Source organism: Canis lupus, chromosome 27, assembly GCF_003254725.2.
Source record: "Canis lupus dingo isolate Sandy chromosome 27, ASM325472v2, whole genome shotgun sequence".
In the NCBI taxonomy this organism is placed as follows: Eukaryota; Metazoa; Chordata; class Mammalia; order Carnivora; family Canidae; genus Canis; species Canis lupus.
The window spans coordinates 24828778-24847616 of NC_064269.1; the positions used below are offsets into that span (position 1 = coordinate 24828778).

The window sequence follows — 18839 nt, forward strand, 5'->3', positions numbered from 1 at the left end:
TTCAGAAACCTAATGGAAAATCTATTATACTTTGGTTTTAATGCCAAAAAGAAAATTGTTAATTTTTCAGAAACAATAACTGTAGCTTTGGGGACTATTTATCTGATTTTAAAGTAAATGAAATTAGTTTTTTATAAGTTCATAGAAATTTTTGTTAGATAGTCCATTGGAGCATGAGGTGTACATTGACCATAAGGTCAGAGGAGTTTGTGGGGCAGTAGGAAGGAGACCACTCTTTCTGACCCTACACTGGCTTGTACTTCAGACTGGAACATTGCTGGTAACAGTTGCTTACTGCTAGTAGAAAGAGTGACTGCTGAAGATCTTGGATTCTTAACCACAATTTTAAAGAAGAATCCACGTATTAATGAAACAATTTAATCTTGTTTACTTAAATCTTACATTAGTATTGGGCCCAAAGGTGGAGAATTGATTGTAGAAGCACTACATAGTAGTACAAATCTGAGATATCTAAGAATGACTGGAAACAAGTTTGAAAATGAAGGTGGAATGTGTTTTGCAGGAATGCTATAAATTAATTCATCCTTAGAGAAATGAGATCAGAGTGACTTGGTCTGGAAATGTAAAATGTGATAGCATTTACAACAGTCCTAACTGAAAATCAAACAACTAAGGGAGTATACCTAAATCTATCTAAACTGTATGGTGAATAGGAGGAGTCCACAGTTCATCTAGGCCACATACTGAAAGAAAACCACTGCCTTGTTGCACCTTTCATGTATAAGCTATACATGCTATACTATAAAACAGGTGATGCAGTGTATCTGAACAGTAGCCTATATGCTACCTTGATGTCAGCTGATTATTAGCAGTTAGCAACATCATCGGGAGAGATGGACTTGTACTTTCAATGAAAACAAATCCCACACTCTATAATATCTACATTTGGGGAAACAAATTTGATGAGGCTACATGTGTGATATAATCAGACTTAATGCAAATGGGCCATCTAAAATTAGGCAATACAGATGGAGCATTTGTGGTGGGTAGACGTGTATTTTGCAGAAGTCTCCAGTGGCCTTTTAAAGCATTATTATCAGACATCAACTTACGGAGAAGTTTGCAGCCACTCATCCAATTCAGGTTTTACTCTCTCTTTTGAAAGAGAGAATTTTCAAGCAGACTCCCCACTGAGCACAGAGTTTGATGCTGGGCTCCATCCCTACCACCAATGAGGTCATGACTTGAGCAGAAACCAAGAGTTGGACTCTAACTGACTGGGCCACCCAGGCACCCTACAGGTTTTATTCTTCTACCAATAAGTCAACCTCCATGAAAAACAAGCTCTGATATAATTTTCACAGATTTATCTTACTACTTTCATAGCAATGAATATTTTATTGCCTATTACATTTTTCTTTTATAAATTAGAACAAGTTACCTTGTTAATGTGTAAAAGATATGACTATATGGAACTTCGTATAACTGTCAAAAAATACAGTGGTATTTTATTTTTTAATTTTTATTTATTTTTAAAAAATATTTTATTTTTAAGTAATCACTATAGTCAATATGGAGCTCAAACTTACAATCCTGAGATCCAGGAGTTGCATGATCTACCAACCAAGCCAGTCAGGTACTCCTCCAATGGTGTTTTAGTATAGGACATTGTAATAAGATAGGAGCAGAACACTATAGCCAGACAGTGTGATGCTATCCAAAATTAAGTCAGCATTTACAGGTGCAGTTCCTCAAGTGCCATGATATGTGGGCTGGTATTTGGCAGATGTGGGCACTCACAGCCAGCCTGGGTTAATAGGATGGAAACTCCTAAGTAGCTGAGTTAACTTTAAGGCATGGATGTCTGTTTTAAGAGACTAATTTGGTATAGATGTTCTCTGGTTCTCCCTTTGTTGTTTGGTTTGGTTTGTGTTTTAGGTTCTCCCCCCGCACCCCTTTTTAAAAAAGATTTTATTTATTTGACCCAGAGAGAGAAACAGCAGAATCAGGGGGAGGAGAGGGAGAAGCAGGCTCCATGCTGAGCAGGGAGCCCCCATGTGGGGCTTGATCTCAGGGTCCCGGGACCATAACCTGAGCCAAAGGCAGATGCTTAACCACCTAAGCTACCCAGGTGCCTCTAGGTTCTCCCCTTTTTGAATCTGAATAGATCTTATTTTAAATCTAATGACATTTGGTGTTCTATATATTAAATTAGTTTGTTACATAGTATAGTGACTATTGAACCAGTTGGCTTTATGGCTGTGGATTATTGGAAATTGCAGGGCTATAGGACTCCTCAGATTATGTCAGAAAGGTAATGCTTTGATTGTTGAGGCTGCACTATGTGTTGTACAGAAGAACTTTTTCCAAGGGCTTTGAATAAAGTTTTTTGTATTTTTTACCCACTTTTTACTTAACTTACTATATAATGATTACCTAGCTGACTTTCACTTTGATTTTTAAACTTTGTATTGAATACTATTTAAGGTTGTCTGTGGCTGTTTTCTAAATTATAAAAATACAGTTTATATCTACTGTTTACTGTGAGAAAGACAAGAGGTTTCATTAAAGAAAATGATTATTTCTAAGAATAATATGGAATTTAGAAGACTGAAAGTATAGCATTATAATTACATTGAAATTAGCACAGTAAAAGGTGTTCTTGTATTATATATCCAAAAGGTAAGAACTTAGTTGTACGTTTTTTAAAAACTGAATTTAACCTTATGATAAATAGAAGCATAATGGACAATTTCTTTTAACAGCAACATCTATTCCAAAGTGTTATAGAGCTGTAATAATTCATGGCTTTGTAGAAGAGCTTGTGGTCAATGAAGACCCAGAATATCAATGGATTGATCGAATTCGTACACCAAGGGCATCAAATGAGGCCAGACAGAGACTCATTTCTTTAATGTCAGGTATTAAAAAAAAACCCAACTTTGTTACTGACTTAATTAACACTGTTATGTTTTTCATTTCCTTTTTTATGCTACCTGAAATTTCACAATGAAAGCTATAGATTATACATGACTGATTTTCCTACCCTATCTTTCTGGACAAACATGTACTGCCACCTTATAAGAGGAAATCTGAATCAGAAGCTTATACTTCCTTCTTAACTAGGTAGTAAAAGGAATTTGTGCTCATGAAGTGGCATAATGGAAAGAACCCTGAGCAAGGAAGTAGGAACTGGGTTCTAGTTTTCCTTTTCTAGTATTTATTTGTAGTCAGAGTTTAGGTAATACCTCTTAATGTTTTTTGTTGCCTTTTCATAGCCCTTCTCTGACAACTTGTTTTAGCTCTCTCTACTTCTTCCTACCATTCTTTTTTTTTTTTTTTTTTTTAAGGAGTTTATTTAAAAAAAAAAAAAAGAGGTCATTTATTCATGAGAGACACAGAAAGAGAGAGACAGAGGCAGAGACATAGGCACAGGGAGAAGCAGGCTCCATGCAGGGAGCCTGATGTGGGACTCGATCCCGGGACTCCAGGATCACGTCCTGGGCCAAAAGCAGGTGCTACACCGCTGAGCCACCCAGGGATCCCCCCTTCCTACCATTCTTAACCTATTTTCTTTATTTTTCTTTGAAGAACTTGTTTACCATTTAAAATTTATATGTATATATGTTTGTGTGTATGTGTATATATACATATATATATACACACACACTCTCACATGTATATCAGACAATAAGTATACATGTTATATTTAATAAATACAAATGTTATACTTATGTATAATAAATTTGTTTTAAATATAAAATATAAATACATTTATATTATATTAGTATATATTTATTAATACTTATAAATCAGTATAAGTATATTTATACTTAATATAATATATAATGTTATATTTAATATATTAAATAATATATCTTTTTTGTTCACCTCTGTATTTCTAGCACTTAGAAGAAAGGAAGAATGCCAGGCACATAGTACACAACCAAAAATTATTTGGTAAATGAATGCATGAATGAGTGAATCTTAATATATCGCATCTGTAAAATGCAACTAGTAATGTCTTACCTCCCTGAAAGTAGGAGGCTGGAGCAGATAATCTTTTAGGTTCTTTTCAAGTTCTAAAAATCTATGATTTTTTTTTACTCTTTTTTTTTTATTGCTATCCAGCTTTATATTATGTAATATGAAGATCTGAAGCAGAATGAATTTTCTTTTTTTTTTTTTTTTTTTTTTTTGTAGGTGAACTGCAGAGGAAGATTGGCTTGAAAGTACTTGAAATGAGAGGAAATGCAGTTGTTGGGTACTTACAGTGTTTTGATCTGGAAGGCGAATCTGGGTTAGTGGTACGAGCCATAGGAACAGCTTGTACACTGGATAAACTAAGTAGCCCGGCAGCATTCCTTCCTGCATGTAATTCTCCATCCAAAGAAATGAAGGAGTAAGTATGAATCAATGAATCATTCTTATGGAGCTTTTTATCTTTTACCTGTATGTTTTCATTTGATTTGAAATATTCTGGTAGAGTTGTTTAACATACATTGTTCCCTATGGTGATTTTTTTTTTCATATGGTAATTTTTATTATCAGAGATAACTATGAAAACCTGAAGCTTTAATCTGTTTAGCTATTCCTAATATTTTATTTATAGTGTCTTAATATGAAACTCAAGTTAAATAATGTAAAACCAAACTGATTTCAGATCTTTAGGCACTATATTTAAAGCATAAAATGGATATTTATGGAATTTTTATTTATTCTTTGGGGAGTGCTTAAAACCCATTATTATACCTGATAATCCAATTATGCTTATTGTTACCAACATAGCATAGAAAGGAAAAGTATAGCAGGAAAGATTGACCTTTGCAGGGTTCTCAAATGCAAATGTCTATGAAGGCCAGACAGTTTATATAAATAAAATACTAGAGTATAATTAAATAGGGAGTACTAAGGGTCATGTAAAGCAGATGTTGGCAAATTTTTTCTGTGAAAGGCTGGATAGTAAATATTACACGCCCTAGCCATATAGTTTCTGTCTTTGTTTACCAGAAAAAGGAGTTTACTGATCCTGATCTAAAGGAATTTAGGCTCATACATTTTTAAAAAACAGAGTGTGATTCAACAAAAACACTTTGGTTGGCTGGATTTGGCTTAAGTGTTATCATTTGTGTCTAAGGCAAAAAATTCTCAACGAGGTGGTGGTGCTGTCTACAAGGAATGTTTAAAATGAAAATTTTCTGTCATAATGATTGGGGTGAGGGGGAAGATCCTGGTTGAGGACTAGAAGTGCTGACGGTTCTGTACAGCAAGGGACAACTCTGTACAATGAAGACTTGTTCCATCTTAAATACCAGTAGTACTTCCATTGAGACCCACTGATATAGAGATTCTTCTAGATCCAGGGTAACACATTTTTTGTAAATGACCAGAAGATATAGGTAAATAATTTAGTCTTTGTTAATAACTACTCAGCTTTGCCGATGTAGCATGAAAACAGCTATGACAGTATGCAAATGAATGAGTGTGGTTGTGTTCCAATAAAACCTGATTATTTACAGAACAGATAGCAGGATGGATTTGACCTGTAGGGTATAGTTTGCCGACCCCTGCCCTATATCATCAGGGAGTCAGGATTCTGTAGTCAGAAAATCCAAAATGCTTCCCAGATTAGCAATAGCCAAGAGGAGGTTGACTAAAAAACAATCACAATCTTTTTTTAAAAAAAATTAAATTCTAAAATAATTGACATACAGTGTTATATTAGTTTTACATGTACAATACGGTGATTCAACTTTTTTTAACAATATATTTTTTTAACCATATTTTTTAAAGTGAGATTTTCCTCTTAAGCTTATTTTCTGTTTAATTATTTCCTTTCTGTTGGCCTTCAGATACATTCTGTTCCTCTCTGTTGGCCTTCTAATACGTTCAGTTATTAGATTAAGTTTTAGTCACAAGAGGGAGCACAGTATTAGATATATTGCTTGATTTTATTGGGAAATACCTTGACAAGTGAGATGAATTGTTTTAAATGAATTGAAGAGTGAATTTGCTTTATATTCCATTTAAGATATGTCTTAAAAAGATATGAACTGCTTGCTGCCACAGGTAAAATCAGATTGCAGGTTTAACTTTTTGAGGGATTCAGTTATTTTCTTTTTCCACATCAAATTTAAGTGAAGACCTAGGTCCCTCCTTTTCTTGCCATCCTCCGGGTTTATCTAAATTGCCTGAAGGGGCCTGACTTTTGCCTATGTGATGTCTGAAGTTTTCCTCTTCTCACTAAATTACTTAGTGGAAAGAGAATAATACTATATTATCTGTTGGTTTCTTACACAATGATATATTGATAGTGGAGTACGTTTTACCTACATTTAGGAATAGTTCCATTAATGTAAATCTTCTGGGGTTTTGTAAGTGTTCTCCTTTTCCAATTTTGTTGTAGCCCATCTGCCTTAAGTTGTCAAATATTCACAACATGAAGAATTTAAATTGCTTCGTTAAGATTTTCTGAAAGGCATCTTATTACTGCCTCAGTCATGCTATTTAAAAAATAAATAACTCAGTACTCTGGCTGCTTTATTTCATCCAGGTTCTTTGTATTTTTGATTATGACTCAACTTGGGTGCTAGTATCAATTGTTTTATGATTCAACTGATTATAATTATTATGATGTTTAATTATAATGTTGATTCTAGACAGGAATTTGATAAAAGATAGTTTGGATTATGTTCCTGTTTGAATGGATTTAATATTAGAAATGTCACTAGGGTATTATTGCAAGATATCTTTAATACAAGGAGGCTGATAAGAATTAGAACTCCAAGAATACATATAGTGATACTCTCTTGTATTTGGATTTTAATTAGATGTGATAATTTGAACCTTTTACAGTGTTCATTTTATTTTACCTTTATTAATAGTGTGTTCTGGGATCCCTGGGTGGCGCAGCGGTTTGGCGCCTGCCTTTGGCCCAGGGCGCGATCCTGGAGACCCAGGATCGAATCCCACGTCAGGCTCCCGGTGCATGGAGCCTGCTTCTCCCTCTGCCTGTGTCTCTGCCTCTCTCTCTCTCTCACTGTGTGCCTATCATAAAAAAAAAAAAAAAAAAAATAGTGTGTTCTACTCCATTGGGTTTTTCTTTCCTTTCAGATATTTATTGTAATGGATAATATAAATCTCTTTGGCATTTCCTTGCTGAGCTATCTTGATGGTAGAGAGTGCATTTAAATACAATCCACTGCTTCTCTACTTAAAAAAAAAAAGTAGTCTCTAAGAGAAATTAATTGTAATTTCTCCTCTACAGCACTGATTCTTAGAATTTTAGCTTCATCAGTGACTTCAGAGAAAGAAAAAAAAAAATAAAACCTCATTCAGTTGTTTGTATACAAATAGGTCATCAATGAAATGTTTGATTTTTATCAATTGTATTAAACACATTTTTATTTTAAACTAGCAACAAAAACAGAAACATTGTCCTATTGTAAAACCAGTGATATTTTCAGAAAATAGTCTGTAGATGTTGTGAAAGACCATTATTGCCAGTTAATGATAGCTTATATTTGAACTGTGACAAATTGTGATTGTCGGTAATGTTCACTGGCCAGTAGAAAAGAAGAGGCAAGGAAGAGTTGAGCTCTTGATCTGCTTAGTTTGCATTCTAAAAAATGGGGATAGGATAGTTTTTTAGAGTGTATTCACATATGATTCTTTCCCCTTTTTATGCATAAGCAAAGGCACTGCTTAGTGAAATAATTGCTAATATGAAGTACAGGATTCTTAGTTGTCTGTCATTTTTCTCCATTCAATGTAACTATGTCCTTTTAGCAAAATTTCTTCATGGAAATTTAAATTTTTTTTTTTTTTGGAAATTTAAATATTATACGTGAATATGTATCTGTGGATGTGATCTAAATATATACCTATACTTACATATAGATATGATCCATTGTAGGATATCAGTTGATACTTATAAAATTTCAATTCACAATGTAGTTTAATAAATTCTATTTAAGTTTAAATAATATATTCTCTTTGAGAGCTAGACAAAAGTTATCTACATTGTTTTATTAATGTGTTTTGAAAAGCAGTGTCCCCTTGCTTTGTTTTGTTTTCCAGTGTAGTCTGGAAAGCACTATATTTGGAGTGCTGAAGTCCTGGAATGTTTATATTTGCTTGTATCCATTTAGTTCATTTTTTTATGCTGTCATTTTTCATATTTTCTATTACCAATGTCTTGTGATTATAGACAGAAATAGTTCTGTTAAACTTTTTTAATAGAAAAATGTCATTACATCAATTCAGTTTCAGAAGTAATATAAGAACTTTATATTTGACTTTTCACTTTTATGGGTGTAGTAAGCTTTCTGGTGATCAAAATAATAACAAGCATTTTAAAGCAACTTAGAATCCAAATCTTAGTCTTTTTCTTATTTAATGCCACTATTTCTGCTTGCTGTTTTTCTTATTCACAGTCCTAATTATTAATCTGATCCCTTAAAACTATAACTGTATCCTAACAAGTTAGTATTTAGCAATTCTTTTTAAATTAAAATTTGATTTTTGCATGTTGAGGATTAAAAATTCCTCTCCCCTAACTAAAGCTCCTTTGAAGTTATTTTAACATAACTTTGCTATCTGTTGTATGTATTGTTTTCTTTTCTTCCACTTTGACTACAAATTCCCTCAGGTCTCCGCTGGTTCATCCTCCAAGCCATGGATGCCGCTCGACTCACAACAGCCCAATTCACACTGCTACTGGCTCACGACTTACTCAGAACTTCTCTGTGTCTGTTCCCACTCTCATCTATACTGGTACGAGACTGCTCAGACTCAAGAGCTGGGGAAAGCAGGCCACAGACAGAGTGGCTGCAAAGGGCAGGCAGGCAGGTAGCATAGTGTAGGCAGGTACCACAGGTCTTTGCTTCCTCCTTTTCTTACTTGAAGTCCAGCTGCAGTGAAGAAATCCAGTATTTAGCCACCACAGAGGCTGTAACTACTTGGAAGTGAAAATGTTCTTCTAGCTTCCAAAGTCTCTTCCATAGATCCTGTAAGAACCCTATCTTACATAGGCATCCTGTAAGTTTTTAGGAGAGTCCTCCAGTATGTATTTTTGCCATTATTTCTGCATTTGGTTAGAAATAAAATTGATGATTGGATTCTAAATGAAATAACTGTCAAAGCTTTTGATTTGCTTATTTTATTTATGTACAAAACTTATTACATAGTAGGGTCTGTTTTATTCTGTGGAAGAGAGCTATTGGAAAACAGGTAAGCAACTTCTGCACAAAATGCAATGGTTCTGTGTAGCTGTATTCATTTTTTTTCACTGCTGTGTTTTTAGCTGTGGCACTCTTGATGCTATAGGATAAGGAAACATTTTTCTTTTGAAGATATCTGTGTGTGCAAATATAAAAACAATTGTGAATATTTACACACACCATTTGCAGCATCATTTTTTTTTGTAACTTAAAAAAGCATTGTTTATTTGAAAGTATTTTAGTCATGTATTTATTCTTTTTATTTTTCCTTTTAATATTTTTTACCCCCTTAGTCTGTCATTTCATGCTTCTTTGCTTTTTTACTTGGCTTATTAACTGTTTCAGTGCAGATAATTTTTTATCTGGAGAATGATGAATGGTTAAACAGCAATTGGTTGTCTTTGGCCTCATACCCAGCTCCACACTTAAGAAATGACTGCTGGCCCTGCCCAATACTTTCCTGGTGTTTGGATCATGCTGCCTTCCGTCAAGTCCTTTGGCACATGATTGCTTAATATTTCTCCACCTTCTTCTGGCAGGATTCCCTTCAATGAAGATCCCAATCCCAATACTCACTCATCAGGACCCTCAACCCCTCTGAAAAACCAAACTTATTCCTTTTCACCTTCCAAGTCCTACAGTCGACAGTCCTCTTCTTCTGACACAGATTTGAGTTTGACACCCAAAACTGGTAAGGCGCTTCCACCCACCTTTTTCTTTTCCTTTTTTCTTTTTTTTTTTTTCTTTCAAATTTGTTTCTGTTCTTTATTAGCTTTCCATCCAAGGCTTTCCTCCTGTTTTTGGCATTTAAGTTAAAAGATAATGTGACTACTGATCATTTTCAGTTACTATCATTAAAATATGGAAATTTCATACAGTTCAGAAATTACCTTGTTCAAAGATCTGCCATTTGTTGATTTAATCAGTGTGGATATGAAGTCCAGAATTTATTTTTGCATGTAGACATTTTTCATTTCATTATCATATTATGAGGAATAACATCTTAAAGCTTTTGAATAGAAAGTAATACTAGTAGCTTGCAATCCAATTCCTCATGCAGTGGAGACATTTTCAAATTCATTTTTCTGTCTATTTCTGAGTTTAATTCTAAGACTTTATTATAAAAAAGTTTGGAACATTTGAAATGGTTATATTGGAGTGCATATATCTATTTATTAACTTTGTGCTATTTAAAATGTTTGGTTTTGCTATTCTTACTCTTTAGGTTAGAAAGTAGCATTTTTACTTATTCTTACATATTTCTCAATGTTTGAAATTTATGATTTTTCCCTCTCCTATTTGTATTTTGATGAATAATTTCTGTGAGTTTTTATGAATGTTTTATGATAAAAATTGTTTAAAAAGTCAAAATATTTTGTTACTTCTTAAAGTAGAATTAACCTATTTAAATCATTAAGTTAGTATTGTTAAGGAAAGTAAAATGTAAAAAGTCAAAAAGTTAGTAGTTAGCAATTTTTGTAAATATTGTTTTTGTCTGGTGGTTTTTTCACCAGATTGATGAAAACATCTTGCATAGTTTCTGTGTCATTTTTACCATCTTTAATAAACTTTTGTGTGTTAGGAAAGAAATTTATAAAATGATCCTAGATTTTATGAAAACAATGAAAAGAAATTAATTCAATAGCCAGTGCCACTTCTAAAATAAAGAAAGAACATTAAAAAGAAAGCCTATAGATTTAGTATCTATTTGTATAAGTGTAGTCACAAAATGTGAGGAAGAGAAGTATGAATACCTAATTCTTTAAAAAGAATAGCTTATTTTTTATTTATGTAAACATAACATGAATAACACCTAAATATCATGAGATTTAAAAAAATATTTATTTTAGAGTGAGTGAGCATGTGCCCACGTGCACATGGAGTGGTGGGGAGCAAAGAGGGAATCCAAGCAGCCTCCCTGCTGAGCATGGAGCCCTATGTGGGGCCAGTCCCACAACCCTGAGATTGTGACCTGAGCCAAAATCAAGAGTAGGATACTCAACCGACTGAGCCACCCAGGCCCCCCAAATCATGAGATATTTGATAGTAAAGCTATGGAGTGTGGCATCTTAACCATATTTATGCCATAAAAACTGAACCAAAGTGTAGTTTCTTCTTCTTCTTCTTTTTTTTTTTTTTTAAATAAAAGGTGAGATTCTGGCCTTCAAATTCATACCTATCAAAACAAGAAAGGCTTAGGATAGTATTTGAAGAATAAGTTTTCTTAAAAATATTTCTTTAGGCTTTGACTCTTGGCGACTTGTGTATTCCAGGTAACTTTCTGATATTTTAAACTTTATTTTTCTTTACCGTGCCACAGATAAATTTTTAAAAGTATTTCCTTGGTCTATTTCCTTTCTTTTAATACACCAGAAGACCAAGTCTAAAAAAGATGGTCAAATAAAACTTAATTGAATGAGATTTGTCTTCCCTTAGCTTTCTTGTAGGCAATTATCAATGAAAACTTTTTTGCATTTGATTTTCTAGCTCCAAAGTTCTAGTTTTTAAAGATTCATTTATAATAGTAATTATTCTCATGTATTTCTATATTAGCTGCCTCTAAATAAATTATTTTGTTTTTCTACTGCATATGCTATTCACTATCGTTAATATATATTTGTAGAACATTAACGATTTTTAGTATTTTGGCCTTATCCTCAATCCCTAAATACCTTTGAATATTCCTGAGGAGTGTTCTGGAAGAGATTTGAAATGGCAAAATTATGATTTTTTAAAAATTTCTAAAACTATAATTGAATATGCATTTCATAATTCTCTGCTTTCAAATTTATCTGTATATAAAATCAGTCTCTTGAGAAATAGTGGGGATAGGCTGATTATGATTGATTTATTATATGTAAACTGGGAAACCAAAAATAAATAAAGCATGGAGAAAATTCATTTTCTATTTGTAGTTAAACTGTTGTTTTTTTTTTCAGATAAGTCTAATTTTAAAAAATGGATATTTCTGTAGGTTCTGATTTTTGGCATTTTACAGGTTTTATTTTCATATTTTTTTTTTCAAGTACTCAATTAGTAGGATTGGAATTTTAGAATACTAGTGTTAGAGTATTGATCTGACACTGATTCAAGCTAATTTTTACTTAAAAAAAAAAGGCTTTTAACCATGTATATTTTTTGTGATTTGAGAGTATTTACCCCTTACATACTCAAATCTTTAAGTGTGAACAGTGTTATGATCAGACTTGAATAATTAAAATTTTAGAGGAAAAAGAAAAGTAGTAATATCTCAAAGATGGACAGGAAGAAGTTAATATTTCAGATTAATGATGGCAACTGTTTAATGTGGTACTATTTTTTTATGGGTATTCAATTAAAATACTCATTAGTGATAAACTTTAGTAACATTTGAAGAACTGTACTTTGCCACTTTAAATCATGTTTATATTTGAGGCAATAAGTTTCTAGCTTTAAAAATGTTTAAGATGGGGGTGCAGCGGTTTGGCGCCTGCCTTTGGCCCAGGGCACGATCCTGGAGACCCGGGATCAAATCCCACATCGGGCTCCTGGTGCATGGAGCCTGCTTCTCCCTCTGCCTATGTCTCTGCCTCTCTCTCTCTCTCTGTGTGACTATCATAAATAAATAAAAATAAAAAAAATGTTTAAGATGTACATTTTAACTTTATACATTCTTAAGCAAAAAAAAAAGGCAATTTAGGTGTTTTTGAAAAATCAGCTCCCAAGTGATTAGAATGGTATAAAATCCCATGTTAATGATTTAAAAAAATTTTTACAAATGCAAAGTTTATAAAGGTTTGGCTAAATTTTAGACTATACCTTTTATTTATATTGTGTTGGGTAGATGGTCTTGCTAATGACTTCATATGCTTAGTGTAATTTATGTAGCATTTTAAAACCCATTTTTACTGTTATGTTTTGTTTCATCATTGCTTTCCTTATTCTGCATTTTCTGGTCATCTTCTGAATCTGCATCTTTTCTCTGCTACTTTCCTCCACAGCACCTTACTTACAGGGGCCTAGGATTTACCTGTGTCCTAGCTCCCCCTCTCTCTCTTGTGGTTCCCTTCATCTTAAAAAGTCCTGTCTCCTCCTCTCGGAATCTAGCCTTCCCCCTCATCCTTCTAGCCCTGTCAGCCCAGTTCTGAGGAAAAGTGTTTCTTTCAGTGAAGAGCTGTTCCTGGCTGCTTCTGGTAGGATCACATTATGTCAGCTTTTTAATCCCTTTATTTTAAATCACCTTTGAAAACAGTTAATTATTTCATACTATAAAGAAGTATTGGGTATCTTACATAGGGCGTACTTCTTATTTTTCTTATTGGTGGACAGAGTTAAATGATTATGATGATTGTGAGGACGTGATTGAAGGTTACTTGATAGATAATTATGAATATTCTGAAATTATTTTATTTATTAAAAAATTCTATGTCCGAGGACATAGATCTGTCTATTTCCAATGATTTTAGGCTCTCATTACTAGAATTTCTGTTTTAGACGCTTTACTTTCTTTCCCTTCACACCAACTCCATTCACTTCGGTCCTGCACCATCATATTGCTCAGCCATATGGCTACAGTAGTAATTATTCTGTTTGAATCAATTTAAGTCTCATTTGGTGATATTCTTTCATTATCCATTTTTTTCTGTCCATTGCATTAATTTTCAAAATATTCTGCTATATTTTCAGATGTTTTATTTATCTCTACAAAATTACATTTTATTTTATGGCTTTCAGTATGCTTCATATAAAGATCTTAGTTTCATTTCTATGTTTAGTATTGTATAGTCTCTAAAAACCATATTTAGATTACTACAAGAAAAATGCTTTCTTTTTTTATTTTTAAAGAACAGAATGGGACTATACATATGCTAACCTTTGTTTCCTTATCCAAGAACAGCTAAAAATGTATAAGTAAATTAGTTTCTTTTTTAAGTCATTGCAGTAAATCTGACTGTATGTATCTTCAGTTTTGAAAGGGTGGAATTGAACTGTTAACTTCAGTTTATAGAGCACTGGCTTCTTATCTGTCCCCTGCTTTCTATAATTTTTTTATCATAATTGATCAATTGGTACTATCAAAAGGATAAAGTAGGGAAAGAAATGAGAAATTAAGCCTTTAAAAAATACATCTAAGAGCTTGGGAAATATACTTTTTTCATTCATAACTATGTACATTTGTGATGTGTCTAATATGTCTGATTTTTAGTTTTTAAAGGTATATTATGTTGATTTTTGCAAATGAGTATTTGAAAACTATGAATGTTAATAGTGTTTTGTCATAATGTTATGTTTAGGAATGGGAAGTTATCAGAAATTAGATTTGCCTATATTTCAAAACTGCCTAAAATTCATGCTCTCAGAGAATTTTGGAATATTTTTAGTAAGCCCAATTAAAAGTGCTTCTCTTTATTTACTTTTAAACAAACATTTGATGTTTCTCTATTTCTTTTAGTATTCTTAAATTGTTACCATAGTAAGCTTACAGTTGACCCTTGAGCAATAGGACCCTGCATAAGTTGAAAATGCTCATATAACTTCTGATTCTCCAAAAGTTCAACTATTAATAGCCTACTATTGACCACAGGCCTTACTGATAACATAAATAACACATATTTTGTCATGTGGATTATATACTGTATTCTTGCAATGAAGTAAACTAGAGGAAAGAAAATGTTATTAAGAAAATCATTAGGAATAGAAAGTACATTTACAGTTCTGTACAGTATTTATTGAAAATAATTCATGTATAAGTGGACTTGTGCAGTTCAAACCCGTGTTGTTCATGGGTCAAGTGTAATTGGTAATATCTTGATTATTTTGTATTAGAAGACTCGACTTTTAAAAATTGAATATTATACAAAAATTCATCACATTAAAACATACTTTAAAAAATAGGTTTTAGAACAGATTGAGTCTAAAACTAGCTGTGATCAGTATGGTTTTGACATCTTGTTTCTAAAGAAAACTTTGTGAATAAAATAGAGTAAAATATGTGCTAATTGCCATGTCAAGTACTCTAAATGTTTGGATCATTTTAAGAGATTTTGACTCATGATATTTATAAAAATGAATGCAGTTAAACCTTCTGTTTCTATAGTTGTTTTTTGGTTGTTATTTATGTACTGATGTTCTGTAGGAATGGGAAGTGGTAGTGCTGGAAAAGAAGGGGGGCCATTTAAAGCTCTTTTAAGACAACAGACTCAATCAGCACTGGAACAAAGGGTAAGAGACACTCAACATTCTTTATTCTTACACTGTTAATATGATTTTATTAACATGTTTCCGTGTATTTATAACTTAATATATGGTTATATAATATGGTTTTGATCATGTATCTGTAATGTAATTTCAAAGTCCAAAAAAATTTATTTAAGATATCAAAGAAATTTGTTTATGAATAATTAATTTTAATTTGGAGTAATTTTGTAACTTTTTTGTTTTATCCTCCCATCTTTTATTAGAAATAGTCTTTTTGGAAATAGCCATTGAATGATGAAATCATTTCTCATTTTATCTTAAAATTATAATTTATAGAAGGAAATAGTAGACTTTTTCCAGAAAAAAATATTTTAGTTGTATATTAAAGATAATTCTTGGGACCACCTGAGTGGCTCAATTAGTTAAATGCCCAGCTCTTGATCTGAGCTCAGGTCTTACCTCAGGGTTGTGAAGGCAGGGCTCTATGCTGGTCATGGAGCCTCCATAAAAAGAAAGAAAGAAAGAAAGAAAGAAAGAAAGAAAGATAATTCTTTAGTATATTAATATATTTATATGCTGTGATTATTTTTATGGGTGGCCAATCTCTGAGGGGTAAGAAATGCACAGATTCGGTATTTCTACAGATTAACATAAACAATGTGTATTTGGTATGTGAATACATGTCTTTTAATTATTATAAGTTTAATCTTTAGTTAACTATGTTAAATGGGAAATAAATAGTTCAAATTTTTGGATGATTTTTCTCTTTTTTTTTTTATTTTTTTTTGTGTGTAAACTTCATTGCTAAGGGAGGATCGCCTCATAGGTTCTGTAGAAGGCGGGTATGTTTCTGAACATGTGTGAGAGCCTATTTCTTGTATTGGTAGCTGTTCTAGTTTTAATCTTGATCATTTGTTTTATTTAAGCTTTAACAAATGTTGCCAGCTTTATTTCTTTCCGTAATGCAATTTTTTTAACTTATTAGCACTATGAGGCTCATTTTTTTTCCTACTTAACTAATACAGTGCATGATTATTTATATGTTATGTTAGTTATTTTAAGGCACAGTTCCACAGCTTTCATTGTGTCTGATTTGGAAGTTTATAGCATTTACAGAATTTTCTTTTACATGTTCTATTTTACACTAGCATTAAAAAAAAAAAAGGTAAAACCTAGTAAATACTTATAAATGCATTCTATAAAACAAAGATATTTCTTCTCTAGAGATTAGCTTTTGAGAATAGTGTTTTTAGATTCTATTACTACAAACAATAGAACGGTTTGCTTTTTTTAGACTTTCTTTCCTATGTGGAAAGTATCTGTATGTACTGTTTGCCTTTTAGACCAGGCTGAGGGAAAGGAGAGCTGAGCTAAACAGATTGATGAGACTTCAGCACCACAAGCTGTTTGCTTTATCCCCTTATCAGGCAGCAGTTGCCCTTGAGCTACTTTAACACCTTGCAGGCATACCAGCTCCTGTCATGCAAAAACCCGCTTAAACAGTGGAACCATTTATTAAAACCAAATACTGAAAGAGACTGAAAACAGAGAAGTGAGTCAGGGTGAGATATGTGTTCACTTAATTTTTTAGGCCAGAATGCTCTTACTTCCCCCCACTCCAGTTTTACATTCTCTACAGAGTTCCTTACACTAGGAATATTTCCTTGTAATTATCATTCTAGAATTCATAAGAATAGAAAAACTGATACGAGATCAGAGATTTTGCCCATATGTCTGCCTGTGACTGTATTATCTATATTAAGAACTTTTGAAAACATCTAGCTTTATAATAGAAAAACACTAATCAATAAAAATTGTTTCAGATTTAGTTTGGATAAAATTTATGTTTTCAGATGTGCTTTTTAACACTCTTAAAGTTTTGGACACGTTGGGCATACATTACTAGTTAATCTTTATGGAATTAGCGGTAAAGTTGTGGGAGAACTATATAGTTTTCATTTACAACTTTGTAAAACCTGAGTTGGCAATATATTTATATACCTAACCTGTAGTAGTTACTTGAGTTAATGAGATTACCTCCCTATCCTGAGTATGTAATAAATAGAACAAGCATCATCTTTAGCTTTCCCATTCACTAATGTGAGTTGCCATTAGTATGTCTTTGTTTTGGGAAAAAATTTGTACAGAAGTATGAAGAATTCTCCCCATATGTGTTCAGATATGACTTAACTCTGCCAAGTTGAATACTACATCAAGGTGAACATATGATATACTTAATGCCATTTTTATATTTATTTTTAAAATATTAATTTATACCCCTTGCCACCTTTAATAAATTGTATGGCTTTTTTTTCTTGAGGCAAAGAGAACCTTTGTCCAACATCTTTTATTTAATGGATTAATCAAGTAGCAGTTCTCAAAAAAAGAAGTGTTCTCTTTTTTCTTTCACAAAATCAGTGAAAAGTAAGTTGATAAAATCTTGGTGATAGAGGTCAGATGATTAGGAGATAAGATGTAGAGGTAAAAGCTTGATTAGATTTAGGTTCTACCTGTGAACTATTTGATGTAAAGCAAATTTATTTTTCAGTATGATTCTTCTTTCACCTGTAAGAAAAATGAAGTTACTTTTCAGCTGCTGGGATGTATATTTTTCTTCAATAAAGAAACCTGGTTGACTTGGTTTAACCTAGGGTTTCCGAAATATATTTTACAATGAAATCTTCTATGTGAAATACCTATTAGTATGGACCACACTTCGGGAAACACTGGCATAAAGCAAACTCTGTTGATAGATTATGACCTTTTTAGAAGTGGAGTAAAATTATACAATAAATCATAGTAGGAATTTGGCATGGAATTTTTTTTTTTTAAGATTTTTATTTACTTATTCATGAGAGACACAGAGAGAGAGGCAGAGACACAGGCAGAGGGAGAAGCAGGCTCCATGCAGGGAGTCGGGTGTGGGACTCAATCCTGGGTCTCCAGGATCAGGCCCTGGGCTGAAGGTGGCGCGGCGCTAAACCGCTGAGCCACCCGAGCTGCCCGTGGAATTTTTTTTTAAGATTTTATTTATTTATTCATGAGAGACACAGAGAGAGAGAGGCAGAGACACAGGCAGAGAAAGAAGCAGGCCCCATGTAGGAAACCCGACGTGAAACTCGAACCTGGGTCTCCAGGATCATGCCCTGGGCTGAAGGCAGTGCTAAACTGCTGAGCCACCCGGGCTGCCCCTCTTGAATTTTTTTTTTTCCTGGAATATTTTTTAATCTCAAAAGTTAACTCTGGTTTCTTGGGATAATAAAGGGACTATTTTTTTTTTAAAGGGACTATTTGATTAAAAAATAAACTATTTAAATATATTCTAAGAAAAATTCTAGTTAAATGTTAAAACATTACTCCCATCTAGGTGTTAAAAGGGTTAGTCTTGGCTGATCTTAAGGAAGCTGTTCTTTTCAGTGGAAGAGAACCTATACATTTATCAGGAATAATGATAGACTAGAAATTAAAACCAGCTCCTTG

General features: G+C 32.8%; 1 protein-coding gene and 1 pseudogene across 27 annotated transcripts in view; both read left to right on the top strand.

Moving 5' to 3' along the window:
* The window catches only part of C2CD5 (C2 calcium dependent domain containing 5), a 101005-nt gene that overhangs the window by 23641 nt on the left and 58525 nt on the right, over nt 1-18839 (top strand). For 7 of the 27 annotated variants that reach the window (XM_025455337.3, XM_025455338.3, XM_025455344.3 and 4 more), the window contains exons 5-10: nt 2727-2882; nt 4165-4363; nt 9722-9873; nt 13163-13354; nt 15298-15383; nt 16169-16201. In XM_025455337.3, the coding sequence (XP_025311122.3) occupies nt 2727-2882; nt 4165-4363; nt 9722-9873; nt 13163-13354; nt 15298-15383; nt 16169-16201 (818 nt within the window). Of the gene's footprint in view, nt 1-2726; nt 2883-4164; nt 4364-8611; nt 8737-9721; nt 9874-13162; nt 13355-15297; nt 15384-16168; nt 16202-18839 lie in introns of those variants that run through there. The other 20 variants (XM_025455349.3, XM_025455350.3, XM_035707570.2 and 17 more) reach the window with 6 other exon arrangements.
* On the top strand, nt 13-823 carry LOC118352591 (leucine-rich repeat-containing protein 34-like; annotated as a pseudogene).